This window comes from Anolis carolinensis, chromosome 1 (assembly GCF_035594765.1).
Source record: "Anolis carolinensis isolate JA03-04 chromosome 1, rAnoCar3.1.pri, whole genome shotgun sequence".
Lineage (NCBI taxonomy): Eukaryota > Metazoa > Chordata > Lepidosauria > Squamata > Dactyloidae > Anolis > Anolis carolinensis.
In genome coordinates this window covers 96,323,789-96,344,413 of record NC_085841.1, presented here as the reverse complement: position 1 = coordinate 96,344,413, position 20,625 = coordinate 96,323,789, and the positions used below count along the sequence as shown (strand labels likewise).

The 20,625-nt window shown below is 38.8% G+C and overlaps 1 protein-coding gene and 1 long non-coding RNA gene across 3 annotated transcripts in view; one reads left to right on the top strand and one right to left on the bottom strand.

The window, feature by feature from the left end:
* Positions 1–1,603: 1,603 nt before the first annotated feature.
* Positions 1,604–20,625, bottom strand: part of LOC100564832 (amine sulfotransferase) — a 19,737-nt gene continuing 715 nt past the window's right edge. Inside the window, exons 2-7 of one of the 2 annotated variants that reach the window (XM_003215572.4) lie at positions 18,553–18,743; positions 16,642–16,850; positions 7,131–7,257; positions 3,866–3,960; positions 3,068–3,248; positions 1,604–2,446 (exon numbers count right to left, since the gene is read on the bottom strand). In XM_003215572.4, coding sequence (XP_003215620.2) covers positions 2,322–2,446; positions 3,068–3,248; positions 3,866–3,960; positions 7,131–7,257; positions 16,642–16,850; positions 18,553–18,694 — 879 coding nt within the window. In that variant the 5' untranslated portion in view covers positions 18,695–18,743 and the 3' untranslated portion in view covers positions 1,604–2,321. The remainder of the gene's footprint in view (positions 2,447–3,067; positions 3,249–3,865; positions 3,961–7,130; positions 7,258–16,641; positions 16,851–18,552; positions 18,744–20,625) is intronic. The other variant, XM_008120476.3, reaches the window with a different exon arrangement.
* The window catches only part of LOC134298679 (uncharacterized), a 16,123-nt gene continuing 14,497 nt past the window's right edge, over positions 19,000–20,625 (top strand). The window contains exon 1 of the long non-coding RNA XR_010005793.1: positions 19,000–19,307. This is a non-coding gene — a long non-coding RNA (uncharacterized LOC134298679). The remainder of the gene's footprint in view (positions 19,308–20,625) is intronic.

The following is a 20,625-nucleotide window of genomic DNA, read 5'->3' as shown; positions in this document are numbered from 1 at the left end:
TGCCAGTGGTGAGGCATGAGCTTGCCCTCTGTCACAAAGGGGAAGAGAGACCATGGACACGGACAACTATAATTAAGGCAGGGCAGACCTCTTCACACACTTAAAGGATCCTACCCCTGCCTACAATATGATAGCAGGACGATGATGGATATGTGTTAGGGTAAAGTGAACCCTGCTTGTCTTTTAAACTTTATTTTGAATTAAAGCTGCCACCAACCTAATAGGTTTTAGGAATTTTCCAAGGTATTTGAGGTAAATTGCTCCCACTCCTGCCAACACTGCTTTCAGCCCTGGCTCCCAAACAACTGTTTATTAAGAGGTTTTTCTGTAGTAACCAGGTGTTACTAATGTTGGAACTATCACAAAGGCTTGATGATGGAATGATGCGCTGTAGAGACCTTTTGACCTTTAAATAGAATAAGATTTATTTATTTTAAAACAGACAACTAACCACTCCCGAGAGGTACAAAAAAACGTGTTTTGTTACAAAAGCACTTCAGCTTGAATTGGCTGCTTGTTCAGTTCTCTTCACTTTGTTCTAGACAGATCTAAACAAACCGATCTAACTGTTATTAACAAAACCCTCACTCTATTTCAGAGAATAGTGACAAGTTTGACTAATCTATCTAGTTAGCCCCCCTGGGTTCTTAACTAACTCTACCTTAGAGTTCTTCCTGTTAACTAAGCCGGCCTGGAGAGTCAATCTCTTGTGCTAACTCTCACAAGAAATCAAACTGCTGTCTGACCTTTTCCTGTCAACTCACAGCACTCCACTCTCTCATGAACCCAGTTTTTTTAAAAACCCTACACCTTCACACACACCAGCTCTCTCAGACCTCTCCACTTCCCACCTTCTCCTCTTCTCCTTTCGGCCCCTCCCCACTCCTCTGGCCAATCCTAGGAGTCTCCTAACTCCTCCCCTTTCCCAACCTTCCTCACTCAAGATGGCTGTCTCCCTGGCATTCTCTCCCAACATGGAGGCCTGCCATACTGTTATCCAGGCTCCCTTTCCGGCCTACCAGGTAAGATTCACTACACCCTCCCTCAACTGCAGCCTTGTTGCCTCAAGTAGGCTCCTGGCCCTCGCTGCCCAACCAAAGAGGAGAAGGCGGAGGAGGAGGAGAGAGGAGAGAACATGGCCAGAGAGGGAAGAAAGGAAAGAAAAAGGGTTCCCATGGGGAAAGGCATTTGAATGCTCTCCTGCCCAGCCTATGCATTCCTGGGTCACTTCTGCTGAGCCCTCACCCCTTGGAAAGCACCCCACTGCAGCAGTAATCGCAGGGCTCTTCCGGGGCTCTTCCTCCTCCCTCTCCCTCTCCTTCTCTAGAGCTTCCTTTGCTCGAGAGAAGGAGAGGGAGAGGGAGGGGTGCCCCCGGTGGCGCCTCGGATGATACGGAGGCTCGGTTAACCAGGGTTCAGTTAACTGAGACTTTACTGTAATGTGAAACAATATGCCCATAGCAACAAATACATAAGCTCCTGTTCTTATATCAGGTCTGTAGTCCACATGGAGTGATTTTTTTCAAATAAGATTCTTACTCCTGCATCTACATTTTTGACAAATCTACTTTCAAATGCTTTTAGGAAGAAGGAGATATGTCAGTGTAATAATAAAATATTTAATATGTTTATTCATTGTATTTCAGAATTATAGTATTATTTGAACAAGGTTTTTTCCCCGCATGCCTGTTTCCAAGCAATGTGGATTAAAGTTATTCATGGCATAATCTTGCTATCTTTTAAGTCAGTATTCACTAATTGTTAGTGATTGTGGAGAAATCTCATCATTTTGAAACAATATATAATCCATAATGAAGTTAATCTTTCTTTCTTTCTTTGTAATCTTATTGCAATGCATTGAACATTATACTAAATATAAGAATGAAATTGTATTGGTTCCTGTTTAATTTGGCATTGACTCCTCATTAATGGTAGGGAAGAACTGAACTGAATCTCATTTTACAAACGATACACAATCAGTAACACAATGATTGTTTTATCCGTTGCGATCCCCTAAGCCTTACAATGATCTGACTTTTGTCTCTGACTAAACGAAAATACAAAAAATTGTACATGAAATTGTACATCATAAAAAATAGAAAATTCAAAATTCTCCTATGCCTACCAATTCTTCTCAGATATGTGTATATTTGGGAAAGGCATTCTGAATCTGGACTTTATGAGAATTCTGTTTAAATTGTGTCCACTTTACCCAACAAAATTTGTAACCTGATTTGAAAACAAGTTGGAACAAATCTATAGCTTCATCAAATTAAAACAAATCTGCACAAAACAAAAGAGTCAGGTTTGTCCATCCTTGTTCATAATTCATCATTGATATCCCAGCAGAACTTGATGGGCAGCTTTTCTATCCGTTTCTTGAAAACACTGTCAAATCTTTCATTCTGTGCAACCGTCATTGTGTTTTTCCAGTCTCCAATAGTACCTGGTCCAGAATTCAGAGAGAAAGGGAAATGAATGGGATAGTTAGTGTCCATTACTGTAACAAGAATGGTAATTCTTATTGTGGAGACCTGATGATGATAGGTGTGCCATTACTGTGCAACTACCTGCTACTCCAGTAATGACACACCTATCATCACAGAAACCCCATGACAGGATTACTGTAAGTCAGAAATGACTTAAAGGTATACAATATAAACAATAACATCAGCATTAACATTAGCTTTTCTTTTTAGGTCAAAAAAGAGAAGAGTCAATTGCAGCTTGCTGGAATGTCAATTCAATTTGAACAATTTCAGAGTTACCCTGCACTTCTGAACTTTTTCAACCCCCCCCCCCCCCCCCCCGGTCCCAAACCAGATGTAGCCTTCTTTCTGTTTACTTTGACATTTTGGCACTTCACAAAGCTCCTAGAAATATCTAGGGCAGAAAGTTGACTTCCAGACTCAGTGGTGTTATCCTCCTCTCATTGAAATTCTAATTTAAATATAATTCAGCACAATAACGCATGTCTGCTCATGCCTGGAAAATTAAATTCTTTCTGTGTAGCTATGGGTGATTCACATCAGTACTACCACACTTCCTTCATTAGCCACTGACTTACCTTTTCGTAGAAACCGTCCTTTGCTGAAATCTAGGAGGTCAGAAGGCATGGTGGTATAATTGGCTCTACGATCTACACTCATTTTGCCAAATGAAGCTTTATCCACAACATCATCTATCTCCTCTTCAGTCAATCTCTTTCCAAGGAAGTTGCATATTTTTATTACTGAGCCTTTCAGATCCTAAAATGGGAAATGGTTTACCAATGACACCATGCACCATTGTTACAGATTATACTGGAGTTCAATAAGAATTAAAGACACTCCCCCATTTTGTGAGCCCCTAGAAAACATCAGAATCTTTTTATGTTGGTTCAATTTTATATACTTGTCTACTGTTCATGTATTGAGTCAGAATATTTTTATTTGTTGCTACTTAAGTTTTTAAATGTATTCTCTTCTGTATCTCAAAGGTTATATTTATCCTTACTGACCTTTTGGTCAGAATATCCCATGTATTTCCTGTTAACGATCCCTGCCACTCATTGTAGCATATCTGTGAACATTAAGCAATCATTTCAAGAGGCACTATTGACGCAGGAAAAGTCTGCTACATGTCTTCAACAGTGAAGGAAAAGTAAATGGTCAATTCTTCAGCAAAGTAAGGTGAAAGAGGAGACTGGTGATGAAAGGCCTTAGGTTTTAATCTGTTGGTATTTATTTAATATCCATATGAACTGCACTTATCTTGAGCAACCCCACTTGCCTACCCTGTTCCCCAGCCTTGGACATCCTGACGAACCTGGCTAAGTTTGCATGGTTTTTAAAACACCAACGGGAAAAGCTGTGCTGTGCCATACCTTCTTCATTTCTTCATACATAAGGAAGAGAATGTTCTGGTTGTCCTTCTGAGCAGACCAGCCTTCTACATGGTCTAGCCATAAGTTACCTATCACTTGTAAGAGATGAAATAGTTAAAAACAGATTTTGGCATCACAAATTGCTGTGCTGCAAAGTTATGGGGTGGATGTGGTCACAGACAGATGTTTTAATTGATTTAGCTCTATGGAAAGACTGGTTCTTCCATAGAGATGGGTCCTTCCATTAGGCAGAGTAGGGAAGCTGTCTCCTGAAGATGATTCATGGCATATTTACATGGATATTACAAGTCAAAACAGACGAGAATCAGTTCTGTGGTGTTTCCATGTCGCATACAGCCATCACATTCCCAATGCAGGGTACAGCCAATTAACGTAGTTGTGCCATATTAGACAAAGCCAGGGAGTGCTCTGGAACTTCCCAGAAGCTACAGAGAAGCCCAGCACTTTGTAGTATATATGTATGATAGGGGGAATGGGCCCCCCAGTTCACATGGGTCAGTACTGCCGCTCTGGTGTTGTCAGTCAGCAAAGTGGATGACCACACAACTCTAGAGGGTTTGTGATTGTCACAACAATATTGAAGATGTAAGCAGAGGTGCCTGCATGACTCAGGGAGGGGAGGGTGGAAAGGAGGGGAACAATCTGATTTGGAACTGTTCCTGTTGTTCACATGGGGAAGTGCTGTCATCTCACGTTGTTGTTTGTTATTGTAGCTGTGGCCTCTAAGTTCCAGAAAGATTGTGGCCTTTGCTCACAAAGCAAAGGGAAGGGGGATTGGAGAAGGGAAAAAGAGAGGAGGGAGATTGTTTGTATCATCAATGGTCACAAAATTTCTGGATCTCGGATGCCACTGATATGGTGACAAACAGCAGCAAAGATAAGGGTTACTGTCCAGCAGGACCAAACCAGGTTCGGCCTCACTTAACAGTGGGAACTCTGTTTCTGCCATTGACACCAAAGTTAAATCCAGAGCTGGTCCAAAGCAGAGGATTGTTACAGTAAGTAGTAACAGGATCAGGTATATATGTGTGTGTTAACAAAAAACCTTATTGCGTTAATTATTATGAGCAGCTGCTGATGTAGGTCAGCAAGCAAGCTTGGGCCACACCCGGTGGGGTATAACTGTATGAGTTTTTAGAATACAGATGGTGATGGTTATGCTGCATGTGCAATGACTGACCAGCAATGCTCTTTGCTATGAAGAACTGTGTAAGTTTGTTGAGTTTACTTCATTTTTGATTTTGCAACTCTGCTGACAAGAGTAAAAAAAAATTTGTTCCTTTTTCCTCTTGTTTGTGTGTGTATTGCTTTGGACCTGACTGATATTTGCTTATGCATAACAAGGATTTCATTACCCTGGCTTGAACCATCTCTTACTGACCTAGTGGGTTTCCTTTATTTAGAAAAGTATCTATAAAGATGTGTCCTCTGCAGAAGAGGGAACATCTGTGCATCTGACAAGTTCTCCTGATACTATCTGAAGCCTTCCTGCTATTTGGAGATACAGCATAGTGTATCATTCTCCACCACTGATCACATCCTGACTGTTAATAGAATATTGGAAGCCGCCTGCGAATACCAGATGCCACTCATCCTAGAATTATAGAATCATAGATTTGGATTCTAGTCCAACCCCCTGCCAAAAAGCAGGAAAATCACATTCAAGGCACCCCTGACAGATGACCATCCAGTCTCTGTTTAAAAGCCTCCAAAGAAGGAACCTCCATCACACTCTGGGGCAGAAAGTTCCATTGTTGAACAGCTCTCACAATTAGGAAGTTCTTCCTAATGTTCAGGTGAAATCTCCTTTCCTGTAATTAGAAGCCATTGCTCCGCATACATTGAATGATCACTATAAATGGAACCTAAGTAATAGCATTTTATCCTCTTGATTCTTTTCCAAATAAAGGAAACGCACTAGATCAGTAAGAAATGGTTCAAGCCAGAGACAGTGATCTGCACGCATCATCTGAAAATACATCACACAGTCCTAAACACTCGGGAAGTTTTTGACTTGTGATTTTGTGATACAAAATCCAGCATATCTATCTTGTTTGCTGTGTCATACAACGTCATTGTGTCAATAATAATAATAATAATAATAATAATAATAATAATAATAATACTTTATTCGTAACCCGCCCTCTCTCACTGAGGGGACTCCAATAAGTTACAAAAGTAGCAAACATTCAATGCCTAAATCAGACAAACAACAAGGCAAGTCAAAAACAATAAATTAAATAATCTCAATATAACTTATAAAACTAACCAAAAATTAGCTGAGAATCAATCTTAAATAAACATAACACAGAAACTCATGTATTAAACAGAATACATTAAAAGCATGAGATGGTGTACGACATGGTTTCCAATGGAGCTACATGCACTTTTCTCATATGATGGGGGGAAAGGGCAGGGCAACATGCATTGCTGCCCTTTCTCCCATATGATGGGGTCAGGGTGCCCATGCGCTTTGTCCTGTCCCTACCATATGATGGTAGAAGAAGGAGGGCATGCAGGACACCATGAGCTGACCCTCGTGCCTTCCCTTTCACCAGCAATTGCCAGAGAAATGGCATGGCCCCAAGATTTTTGTCTCAACAAATGTTGTATAGTTTTGTGAAAAATAAATTCCACATTGAAATTTAGTTGATGGGGTGGATTTATTCTTCCAAGGAGGCCTAGAATTGGGCTTCAATCATTGCCTCAAGCACCTTTCCCTCCAAAATGTTTTTAAGTACTATTATGTGTTACCTGGGATGGAAATATTTACCAATGTGAAGGTACAGAAATGTGCAGTACTTTTCAATTAAATGTAACAAAGAAGACCATGGAATATGGTTAACTGATAAATAATGAACCAGAAATATAGTGTTGAATATTCAAAACATTTATGTGTATACTATACTTAAATGCACCTATTATGTGAGTCAGCTTTCAGTTCACTTCAGGGCAGATGTAATACTGAATAAGAAAAATCTTTGAATGGCCTTATTCTGTCTCCAGGACCCAATGCCATGCAGTCATGGTCAGTTGCTTAGGAACTGTGTATTAGTCCCATAGCTGTCCTTTCTTATGTGAATTTTCATGTTACATAAATCTAACTCATTTTTTTCCTCTGCCTAATATGCTGTCCACTATTTGTTATTTGTGTTCAAGATGTGTGGCCTTATGAAATTATTTCTCAACCAACCTTTCATTTTTTGGTCAAATGTCTTCCTATTTTAATTCTATCAAAGCTTACCTTTACCAGCCAAAAACTTTTCCATAATAACTTCAAAGTCTTCCACATCTTCCAATACTTGAGAAACTTTGGAAAAATGAAAATAGGAAACCAATACATCCTTTGGGTTTCTGGCCACATAAATAATCTGCAGAAGCAATAATATTAAAAAATCTTGTGAGGTAATATGTCCTGATCATCTAAACAATGTTCCTAGTAATGGGACTTTCTTTTAGATCAAGTTCTTCTGCTAGTGTTATTTGGTTTCCAATTAATTTCATCTTTAATGTAATGAATCATGGTCCTAGCAATGTTGGTAGCCCCTGAATGAATTAACCATCTGCAGGTTATAAAGAGCCCAATCAATTATAAAAGCCTTGAGCTGCTGAAACAGGGAAAGGTAGATGGAGCAAAATGATTGGGAATTCCCAGATTTTTACCTCCAACATAAAGTAAAGCAAGTGAGGAATTTATGTTATTTTCTTTTGTTATGCTTTTAAAAACTGGTTGCTCCAGAGGAAAAGGACCCTGTGTAATGCGAATTCCTTGGCTGGCCTGCCCAACTGGATCCATGCTGGGGAGTATATATAGCACCCTGCTTCACCACTTGTTTGGTGGATGCTTTCAAAATGTCATGGGGACAGGATGATCAGGTAGTCATTGAGAGTCCAGTTGCATATTCATGGAGGCAGGACAAAACAAGAAGTTGGCAGAAAAGCATCGCCAGCTGAGAAGTGCATTTGCCACAGGATTATTACTGTATATGCATGTATGTGACTAAGTTTCTGTGGGATCACTACTTGTGTAAGTGTGTGTTAAGAGAAAAACACCTGGTCAATTACAACTCATGGTTGAGTAATTGGAACAATCAGGGCTAACAGGCTTGAGCCACTCCCTGAATGGGGTATATCTGGGAATGTTTGTAATGTCTTTTGGGGACTTACTGGGGGACTTACTGAATGCTTGCTGAGAGCCTACTATGAAGTTGCATGAATTTAATGCAAGAGACTATGTGAGTTTTTGTTGCTGGAAGTTTTATTATGATTTTTGACTCTGCTACTTAAGAGTAAATTTTGATTTTCTCTTCCATTTTCGTGGCTTGTTTTTCTTTTGCTCATTGTGGATACAACAAAGGACTGGATAAGTCTGGACAGGACTGCACGCAGTTTGTTTTTTCTACAAACCCGTAACAGGTTATGGGCCCAGTCTCAGGTCCAGTTGCAGACCAGTTCCAGAAGTAATCCACAAAAGACTGTAGCAAGAAGAAATTGTTTTGTTTTGCATTTTGTATTTACTTGCAAACAAGGAAGATGGATCCTGGGGTGAATCTTGCAGCTTTCCCAATGGCCAGGCTTAATGGCAATAACTATTCCATTTGGAAAGTAAGAATGGAAAGTTATTTAAGGAGGGAATCCTTATGGGAATGTACAGAGAACCCAGTCCAACAACCAGTTACAGCAGAGCAACAAAGGGCACAGGAAAGGGCCAAAGCAACGCTTATCCTGGGTGTTGACGATGACCAGCTCATCCATATATGCAGCCTGCCTACTGCCAACGCGATTTGGGTAAGACTGAGAGAGGTGCATGCTTCAGACTTAGCAGCAACAGTGGCTGTACTAGCGAGACGACTATATAGAAAGAGACTGAAGAGAAATGAAAGTCTCAAGGACCATTTGCAGATATTGCAGAGTTTGTTTTTGCAGCTAGAGGAGAGAGACTTTAAACTTACAGAGGCAAACAAATGTTTTATTGTGTTGTCCTCAATGGATGATTCTTTTGACGGAATAGTGAATTCCTTAGAGTCGCTCCCACAATCACAATTAAACCTGCAATACATTTGTGCGAGACTTTTGGCAGATTGGGAGAGAAGGAGAGATCGTGGCCTGGAGTCTGCAAACACAGCAGGACGTTCCCAGGAGAAGCAGCCAGCTGGAGTTACACACGAGGAAGAGACAGAGAGAGTCTGTGTGGTGAAAAGGTGTTTCAACTGTGGGTCTCCAAACCACTTAAAGAGAAGCTGTCCAAAGCAACAAGGGAAGAAAGGGAAGAAGGTGAACCAAAGGAGGGGTTCCTCGCATGTAAGAATTGTAAAGTCCCAAAGAAGTTCAGCAAATGAGGACATATTTTATGTGGACTCTGGGTGTTCCCAGCACATAGTGAACAACAAAAAATTAATTCAGAATCCTGTAGATCCTGAATGCTCAAATGTTACCCTTGCAGATGGAAAGCTTTATCCAGTTCAAGGTCAAGGGGAAGTTTTTGTTAAACATTTGGGGAGAACATTAAGAAATGTATTTTTAGTTCCAGAAATTGACTATAATCTTTTATCTGTTGGGAAACTAGATAAAGAAGGGTATGCAGTGAACTTTTTTGGAGGCAAGGTCAGGATTCTGAAAGGGAATAAGTTATGTGGAATTGGGGTATTACAGGGAGATTTGTATGTCTTAACCCCAAGAGGTAATACAAATGAGGTAAATGTAATTAGTAAGAATGCTCCATTACATCAAGGTTGCATTCATGATTTACATAGAGCACTAGGTCACCCAAGTTTCAAAGTATTATATAAAATGCAAGATTTCAGTGAAGGCATTATTTTGAAAGATTGCAAGAAGTTTCTGGATTGCAATGTATGTAAGAAAACAAAAGCACAGTCAGCTCCAATTAGTAAGAAAAGCTTAAGAAACTCAGAAGAAGCTTTTCAATTAGTGCATGCTGATTTAATTGGTCCTTTTCAGCCAAGTAAAGGTGGAGCAATTTATGTTTTGTGTATTTTAGATGATTATTCAAATTTTGCATGGAGTTTTCTGTTAAAACAAAAGAGTGAGGTTTTTGAAATTTTTAAAAATTGGGTAGCATATGTTAAGAGGCAGTTTGGAGCTGGAGTAAAAGCTCTACAAACAGATAGAGGAGGAGAATTTACCTCACAAAATTTGGAACATTTTCTAAAGCAGGAGGGGATAAAGCACCGACTTACATGTGCTTATCAGAGTGCAGAAAATGGAAAAATAGAAAGATTTGTGAGGAAAATACAAACAGTGAAAGATTCATTATTAGAAGATTCAGGGTTATCACAAAATCTTTGGGGAGAAGGAATGTTAACTGCATGTTATCTTATAAACAGACTCTGGTGTGAGCCTATTCAGAACACACCTTATTTTATGTTATATGGTAAGAAACCTCCATTAGGGCATTTACGAACTTTTGGAACACAGGCATGGGTTTTTGTACCCAAAGCAATGAGAAAGAAAGGACAAGATAAAGCTAGGAGGTTAACCATGGTTGGGAACGCTCAAGGAGCCAAAGCTTGGCGGTTTTTAGACAAAGATGGTACAATTGTAATATCTAGATCTGCAAATTTTGCTCATAGTCAAAACTGGGATAAAATACATGCTAATCATGAAGTTTTCCTTCCAATTTCAAATGAGAAAACTCGTGAGCAAGGTAAACAATCAGAGCAGAGTAGTATTGCAAAGCCAACATCTGCTAATCACCAACTCTCAAGTAGTCAAGTTACTCAGCCTGAGCTAGTCAGAACTAGGCATCCCAAGATAGAAGTAAGTGAACCTGAAGAAGCAGATATAAGACCAGAAGTAAATGAGCAAGAAGATGCCATGCCAAGTACTAGCCAGGACATAGGTCTCAGAAGGAGTGAAAGAACCAGGAAGAAACCTGACAGATTTAAAATTCAAAATGTAAGAGTATGTTTGGTCAACCATGAACCTCAGCCTTTTGAGGAAATGGAGAATTTGCCACAAGGGGAGAAAGAAAAATGGTTCGAGGCTATAAATGAAGAATTAAAAAGCATGGAAAGGTTAAATGTATATGAACCTGCAACTTTACCAGAAGGAAGTAATCCTATTGATACAAGATGGGTTTTTAAGCAGAAAATTGATTCTGATGGTAAGGTACGCTACAAATCGCGTCTTGTAGCTAGAGGGTTTACACAGATCAGGGACATAGATTATACAGAGGTGTACTCACCCACTGTGAGCCCCAGTTCTGTAAGATTAATTTTAAGTCTTGCAGCGTGTCTAAATTTAAAAACATATCATTTTGATATAAGCACAGCATATCTGAATGCTAATTTAAAGGAAAACTTATATATAATACCTCCACCAGGTTCTAAGTGCAGAAATACCAACACAGTTTTCAAATTAAACCGGGCACTTTATGGTCTTAAACAGGCAGGGCTTGCCTGGAATGATTGTTTGAATGATGCTTTGACCAAAATGGGTTTTCAGAGAAGCCGAGCAGACCCATGTGTGTATATAAGAAATATACAGCACGATTATCAAATACTTTTTGTATATGTAGATGACTTATGTTTTGCAGCTGAGAGTCAATCAGAAATTGATCAGTTTGCAGAAGAACTAGGCAAACATTTCAAACTGAGAAACCTTGGTCCAATACGGTATTTCCTTGGAGTACAAATTATGAGAACTGAACAAAGTTTTATGTTGAGTCAAAAAGGAAAAATATTGCAAATTTTGGAAAAGCTAAACATGAAAGATTGTAAAGGGGTTCAGTCACCCATGATTTTAGGTTTTACAAATGAAGTAGAAAATTCTGAACCATTTGAAGAAAAGATTTTGTATAAAAGCATTATTGGGCAGTTGTTATACATAAGCAATTACACAAGAGCAGACATAGCATTTGCTGTAAATTTCTTAAGTAGATATGCAAGCAATCCATCCATTTCAGCATGGAATGGACTTAAGAGAGTGGCAAGATATTTAAAACAAACTCAAGATTTTTGTTTAGTTTTAAGTCCGGATGACTCACTGTCTTTAGAAGTATACGCAGATAGTGATTTTGGAAACAGTGCAGATAGGAAATCAACAACTGGAGTTTTAGTTAAATTTTCTAATACAGTCATAGATTGGAAATCCAAAAAGCAGGGGTTTGTTGCTTTAAGTTCCAGTGAAGCTGAATTTGGTGCTCTCAGCTTAGCTTATACAGAAATCTGTGTGATAAAACAATTATTGAAAGATTTGCAAATACCTGTTGAAGATCCTACAAAAATATATGAAGATAACCAAACATGCATTTTGATGGCAACACAAGCCAGAGTAAAACAAAGAAGCAAGCATGTCGATATAACGTACAGTTGTGTAAGAGATGCAGTAAAGAATGGTGAGATTGATTTAATGTATTGCAACACATCTCTAAATCTGGCTGATATATTGACAAAGCCACTAAGTGTTCAGAAACATGAACAGGTCTTAAATGATTTAGGAATTTTTGAATGTACTATGTAAAATGTACTATGTTTTTCCTCCTAACACAAGGAGGGGTATTACTGTATATGCATGTATGTGACTAAGTTTCTGTGGGATCACTACTTGTGTAAGTGTGTGTTAAGAGAAAAACACCTGGTCAATTACAACTCATGGTTGAGTAATTGGAACAATCAGGGCTAACAGGCTTGAGCCACTCCCTGAATGGGGTATATCTGGGAATGTTTGTAATGTCTTTTGGGGACTTACTGGGGGACTTACTGAATGCTTGCTGAGAGCCTACTATGAAGTTGCATGAATTTAATGCAAGAGACTATGTGAGTTTTTGTTGCTGGAAGTTTTTTTATGATTTTTGACTCTGCTACTTAAGAGTAAATTTTGATTTTCTCTTCCATTTTCGTGGCTTGTTTTTCTTTTGCTCATTGTGGATACAACAAAGGACTGGATAAGTCTGGACAGGACTGCACACAGTTTGTTTTTTCTACAAACCCGTAACAATTTGCTTGAACAGATCTGGCTCTAGCAAAGGAGCAGTAGACAAGCATCACTAATAGTGAGCTATCTTGACCATCAAGTTTTAGAATGGGGAATCCAGTAGCATGACAGTCCTGCAAGTGCTGTAGCAAAACTGGAGAAGGATGAGTTGCTGGAGTCCCAGTCAGCATTAGCAGTCATTTCATGTGATGGGGGATCTCGAGATAGTGGCACAAGCAGCAGCTGAGGATCAGGCAGCTAAGAGTTCCAGAATGATTTGCAAAGGAGAAAGGGGGAGCTAGGATCATCACAAGGATCCAGATATCAAATTAGACAGGAAAACAAGAGAGAAACTCTTGGGTGACTATTACATGGACATATTCTCACTTCTTAAGCCAGATGTCAAGAAAGGCTGTATGCCCAAAGTGGACAAAACGAAAAAAAGAGGCTCAAAAAGGGGAGTCTGTTGAACAATTCAGCAATTGACTGGTAGGGAACAATATTTATGGACATGTTTTAATATTTATGGACATTTTGAAAGCATCCACCAAGCTATCTTGTTGTGTCACTGTCTCAAGATCCCACATCATGTGAAATGACTGCTAATGATAGCTGACTACTAGTGCTGCTCTTCTACTGCTCCTTTAATATGAGCTGGGATCTGTCCAACCATCATCAAGAAATTGGACCCGTCTCCTAAATGATGGACTCAATGTAAACTACATGATTTAAAAAAAAACATACAATATTGCACTTCCAGAAAAGTGGCTTCCCCTCCCTGCTCTTTGCCTACTTTTATTGACACTACCATGGAAGGCTGACAGATTGCACACCCTAGAGACACTAGCATATTCCCTATGAATGACTGGATCACCTCAAGGAGAGGATCCACAGGAAATGCTTGTATACTTCCCAACCCCCAGACTGGTATTATTTCTGTTTGTTTAAGGGGCTTTTAAGGGGGTGTTTAAAGGGGCTTTCCTATGCTCCTGAATCTGCCTGTGTATTCTCTTGAGAGTCATTCATAAATCCTGCATAACTTCCTTCATAATTCTTGCATGGTCATATGTTCATTGCCACCCATTGTGAAGCTAATACCATCTTGTATGGTTTTTCCAGCTTATTGATAAGATTTGGAGGTATCCTCTTTTGAGGATGAAGACACAGATAGCCAGTGTATGCCTTCCACTGAACTGTTTCCTCAGCATAATTTCCCATTGTGTTTACTGGACTTTTTCCTTTGTATCAACTAGAAGCAATTAATCCCATCATTGACTATTTTACATATTGTCATACTACATTCTGGAAGTCTGGAGGTCTTCAGACAGACCTTTAAATGGACCCACGTTTCAAACCAATTAATGACAGCTCCTTGAATTTCCTGCCATCAGGAGGACCAATCTCAGCAGCCAATTACAACCCAGATCCTAGTCAGGTGGGTTTTAAGCCAATTAGAGGCTGGCACTGATTTTCTGAAGAGCTGTCAAATGTTTATAAACATGTTCTGTATTTTGTGTTGGGTTATGTTGGATCTTTGAGCAAGCAGACTCTATTCTGACATCCTTTCTGGTTGGATTTAGTATAATGCCAAGTTTATTTTAATTTTGTGTTTTCAAATACATTATGAATTGTATCCTTGGTTCGCTTTTGACATGATAAATAAATAAATTCTGGATGGAAAGAATCAATCTCTGTCCTTGCTGCCTTTGTGTTTTATGTTTTAATCTGGCCTTTAGTGTAGCTAAGCACACCGAGCTCTGAACCCCAACCTGCAGACATAGTTGATAGCTGAAATCACTCATCACAACCACCTAGCTAACATCCAGCAGCAGGACAAAGGTGAAATATTCTGGAGCTGCATATGAATGCAGGAGGCAATTATTAGCACACACTCCTGTGCGTGTCATTGCTTTGCTCCTCTTACCAGCAAAGTATCTGAATTAAAAAGTGGAAAGATTAAGCAAGGATGGTTTTGCTTTGAGGATTAGGACACTGATTGAGAGGCTATGCATAGCATTTGAATTGTGCTACTTTATGTTGCCTATGGAATTATTTGAGGTGGTGGCTGCGAAGGATAATTTCCTGAACATTCCTTGAGTAATATAGGAGTAGCTTCACTGGGTATAGTCTCTAAGAAAACCTAGGGGAAATTTGAGCTTTTATATCTTCTATATACATAAAATGTTATGTGCATAATTAGGACTAATTTCTTCTAGATAGAAAACCCCCAGGCTTTGCAGCCACAAGGCATCCTATTCAACCTGCCCAAGGAAGGATGCAGCTATATAAAAAGCGGCCAGGCTTTTAAGCTGCAAGAGTGCAGTTCAAACTGGCCAAACAAGGATTCCCCTGCAAAGGAAGTAGCCAGGCTTCAAAGTGCCTCTTTGATTGAGGGTGCTACTCTAGCTCACCGAACAAGGATTCCCCTAGGTATAACACAACCAGGCATTGAAGTTGCTAGGCTATTCAGTGCAATTCAACCAGACCAGCAAAGGATTAACCTTGGTAGAAGGCAGTCAGGCTTTGAAGCAGCAATACTACTCTGTACTATTGAAGCTGATCAACCAAAGATTCCCCTAGGTAGCAAGCAGCCAGCTTTGAAGTAGTGAGGCTATTCATTGCAATTCTAGCAGCCCAAAAAACCATTCTCCTAGAAAGCAAGTACCCAGCCTTCCAAGCAGTAAGCGTATTCCATTGTATTCTAGCTCACCAAACAAGGATTCCCATAAAAAGAAAATGGCCAGGCTTTGAGGCTGCAAGGCTATTCACTGCTATTCCACCTGGCCAACAAAGGATTCCCATAAACCACAGCAATGCGTGGCCGGGCACAGCTAGTCACCATATATACCCCAAATGTGCAGTTAATGATGATATCCTGACATGGTAGTGTTCATCTTGCCATGTTTTTCTGACCTGGCAATTTGTCTGATACGTGTTTATTTCCTGGTTGGGGTTTTAGCTCCTCTAAGTTCATCTAGGTTATTTCTGCCTGCTGGTTTTTAGGTTTTGAGGTCAGTGGTAATATGCTGCTACTCTTTCACTACTTTGCTTGAGTAGGATAGTTCAGAGTCAAGTCACCCTTGGCTAGTCACTGCTTGGATAATTTTTTTAATGATGAACAGGGTTGGGGAGGTGCATTATGACAATTTGCTGAAAGTGTTTTAAGGATTGTATAAACCTTGTTTGTAATCTACCATAAATCTTGTAATATATATTTGGGTTGTCACCTATGCCACCTCTCTTGATTATAAATTTGTCAGTTATTCAATGTCTCATAGGCATTGATAAGGTATGGAGGGGTCCCCTTAAGGGACCCAGGGGTTTCAGAACAGAATAAGTCTTCCACAATTTGGGGTGGATGCTTATCCTGCATCAGAAGAACTAAGCTGGGGCACCTTCCCAAGTGGATTCCATTCCTGTTGTCCCAAGGATTCTGGCATTTAGTTGGTAGGTTGGGCTTCTGAAGGGGGTATATCAATGGAAAAAGTCATTATTTCAAGATGTTGATTTAGAAATGAAGAAACCTTTCTTGAGCATGTTCCAGTTGCTGCATCATAACTCTTGCAGCATGTATGTCATGAACTTTTACTATAGAAAATGATAGATACTTTACTCATTTAAGCCTTTGACTATTTGTCTTCTGCCAGTGACTGAACAGCAAGATCTCATTTGCTAGAGAGGTTCATTCTCAGAAGACTATTGTATTTTATTTTTTCAATCTCACTCTGATATTGAAATCTTCTGTAGATTTAAAGAAACGTCTCCTCCCCTGTTAGGACAACAAATTAAATGAATGAAATGACAGAAGTAGCAGTCCTTACCTTTCCTCTTCCATTTTTTAATTCCTTTGGCATTAAACAATAGTGCAGATGGCTGGCAAAGAGACGAGGTGATGGGCGATTAACATAATCTACCTTGCGGATGTTGTACTCCAGCCATGGAACTCTGTCTAGCAGATCTATGTCTTCAGTCCCATTACGATGACCTTCATGATAAATCAAGCTCAAAATATTCTGAGTCCATATGGTTCCTTTGTAAATATAAATGGTCTGGGATAATTCATTCATGACATCAAGGTACATTTTACTAATGAAGTTGATATTGTCTTGCCTGGATTTTACAATCTTTGTATTCCAGCGTACACATAGTAAAAGAGGGGAGTAAAGTATGCCTATATGGATATCACATATTAATTGACAAGAACAAAAATAATACTTCAAAAAACAAACCTTCAAAGACTATATTAAGAAGAAACTATGACTTGAGAGGGAAAGAAATATCTTTTTTATGAGTTATTTTGGGACTAAAAAGTAATGGAACGGAAGGAAGAAAAATGGAAGTTATGGACCTTTTCCATCCCCTTTCCCCTCCCTCTTCCCCCTTTTTTCCATTTTTCCTTACCCTTTTCTCCCCCCCCCCCTTTCCTTCCCTTTTTAAATTTGTTTTAGGTTCTGTTCTCCTTAAGGGGGTGCTAACCCATCCCCTGTGTGTGCCCCTTCCCCCTTCTACCCATAATCTTTATTTTTTTAATGTTAGACTTAAATTTCATCAATAAAAATATTTTTAAAAAATACTTCATTGAAATAAAGGCCTGTGACTTATTGTTTTTCCCCTTCTCATTTCTGATTTTAACACTTTTGCCTGATGAAGAAATCAATGGAGCTTGAAAAGCTTGCATGAAGTATTTTGTGAATTTTTGGTTGACTCAATAAAGGTATCATTATTTTGTGGATTTTTGATACTATTGTACTATTGTATCCAAAATGAAAACATACTGTCAAGGCAACCTGTCAATATGTTTTCAAGAGATTTAGGTCTTGGGATGTTCCTTTTGAACAGTCCTTGGTTGTCATGATCATCCTGGGGGCTCAAACAAAAGCAACATGATTGTTTTATTTGTATATAAAGGAACTTTAATTTTATCAGTTTCTTCAAAGTATCCCAACTAAATTCTTTTTAATTACCTTAAAAATCCCAAATGCTATAAGTCCCTGGTTGATGTTTCCCCTCCTTATATTAAGTAATCATGGGACTTAGCTATATTTCGGTTATTACAAAAGAGATTATAAATTGTTTGGAAAGTCTGAGGAAGATCAAACCTTTGTTCTTCCACAACTGATATCAAATGAAACTGTACAAGCTAACTTGTGCAAGGGAAATATAAATAACTGTAGCTAGATGAGTGGAGATTTTTAAAAAATGTATTTCCTAAATTAAGAACTTTCTACCTCACTATATAAATACTAGACTTTGAGATCTTCCTGTTCCTGGTTACTGATGAGTTAACTGGTAAAGATGTGGGAGGACAGGAATTTATTGATTTCAATATAAGAATTTTAGAAGATGAGAATGTGGGTTACAAACTGAAATTTATGGTTACAGATTGAAATTTTCAAAGAAATTTTCAAAAAAAATTTCTCTGGTGATTATCAACCAGAACTCTCCATACTTCTAAATTTGTCTAGTCTCCTCTTGTAATCTCTTTGGACATCTCTTTCTGTGTACCTTCATGTTCATTTTCTACATAAATGGAGGACCCAACAATAGCATATCCATAAAATGACATTAATTCACATACACTCCAAGAACCTTTTTTCCATTAGTTTTTCCCTCTGTCTTCTTCTTCACAATATCCATCTCTTTACCCTCAATATGTGAATGCATGAAGGAATCAATTAAAACACTTACATTTTAAATGTCATATTTTCTAAGTAAAATATTTCCAGTCCTACCTGATTTTGGAAAAGTGACCAGAAATACGTCACTGTCCCGTATTTCAAAATTCTCCAGTGAATCAATGTTTTCTGGTGTAGCCAAGTCTTGGACAAAATAAAATCCCCTGTGTTTGAACATGTATTTATCTGATGGCTCCATTGCTACTTCAGCTGACAGGACAATACAAAATACAAAAACGTTCTTCCAACTAATTGGGTAGAATGAGAAACAGCAAAGTAATTTCAGAAAATTGATTTTTTAAAATTCTAAATCTTCATGAAATTCAATCAGTTTTCCATTCTTCAGAAATCAAAAACACCAGAAACATCATGGGGAAGAGAATGTGGGGACATGTCCAGCTCAGGACACAAAAAGCTTTTGATTTCCTGCAAACATTTAAAAATTATGATATTTGCTGACTCCTTACTAATAGGTTTGTACTTATAATAGATTAGGGACTTTATCACAGAGGAGGTACACTGGCAAAGTAGTCACCTACTGGATGACATCATACAATAACCATTGCCAGTCTGGCACCTCCTCACGATAAAAGTGTCAGGAGCTATTGACTGGAAAATTCATCAATAGCCCCAGGACTTGTGGTGAGTCTGGATACTCCACTTTCCCTAAGATTAAAAACAGCAAAAATAGGAGAAGTGGCACAGTGGGAAGTTTGCGTTACACTACTCACCTGGAAATGCCAATTCACACAGCTGTAACATCGCAATCACACAATGCCAGTAGCTGTGCAATGCCACCAATCTCCATGATGGTAAGTTACTGCTCTCTGGTATTGTGGGAATAGCATGGGACAGCAGCAAGCATTCAATCTTGCTCTGAAAGTAGCTTCCCAAAAGGTCTTCTGAACAATTTTGAATTTTATTTTAAGCTTAACATTTTCTGATATGACCTAATTATTATAACTAATGAAAAAGATAAGGTTTAGATCTTATCTAGATATGTCTGATAGTCCCACAACTACAGTAGGTCACTGAATTGTTTAGCAAGTACCATTGATTCAACTAGTCTACTCTTGAGCAACAATTTGATTTAGGCCACAGAAATTTAATCAATAGTCATTCTTGACAATACAAATAATGTGCCACTACGCCTGGCAAATAATCACTTCTAATGAATGTTCTGTCTGCCACCTACAAGGTAAGGAAATCTTCTTAAAACAGCAGATATCACATGGGAGACATTTTTATTTGTGAAGTCTTCCAAAACTTATACAATGCAAATAACAAGAGGAATAGTTCATTTACTTTCAGACAATACCTTCCATAATTGCTCACCATTCTGGCTGTTTTTTCTGGGTATAAAAGTCTAGGTATAAAAGCCCTTCCTCAACTTAAACAAAAGCTGCTCATATGAGGGTTCTTTATATAGCATATTGCACATATCATTACATTGCATGTATGCATATTCAAATATATGTGAGACTCCCTAGACCTGTTTTATTTTCAGATTTGTACCCAGTCACAAATATCCTCTTCAAGCTAAGGACCATTATTCAAATATGCAGCCTACATAGAACAAGCAGATATGTTTTTGCATTGATTGATTAGCAATTGCTCACTTATGTAAGCATGTATAGTACAGTTCTAGAGAGTTCCTAAGAAAAAATTCCCCAAGGAAAAAATTAAGAAGAATATTCTGTAAATGAAGATAAATGGGAGAATTCAGAGAATAAAGAAATCTAGGTCTGCATGGAAAGAGAGTGAGAAGGCACTGAAATACTGGTTCTCAACCTGTGGGTCCCCAGGTGTTTTGGCCTACAACTCCCAGAAATCCCAGCCAGTTTACCAGCTTGTTAGGATTTCTGGGAGTTGAAGGGCAAAACATCTGGGGACCCACAGGTTGAGAACCACTGCACTAAAGAGACAGTGGAGAAAAGATCTACATCTAGCAGCAATTTTGAGACAAGAAAGTCACAGGATGAGGCTCAGATTCCCATCTCCCATGTCCGTATAGTAACAGGCAGATCTTTTCATCCTGCTACCAGTACTAGAGTACAAAGATGCATTGGATTTTTAGGCTTTTGACTTTATTGGACTTAAAGATATTCCTTTAATGGAAATAAAATCAGT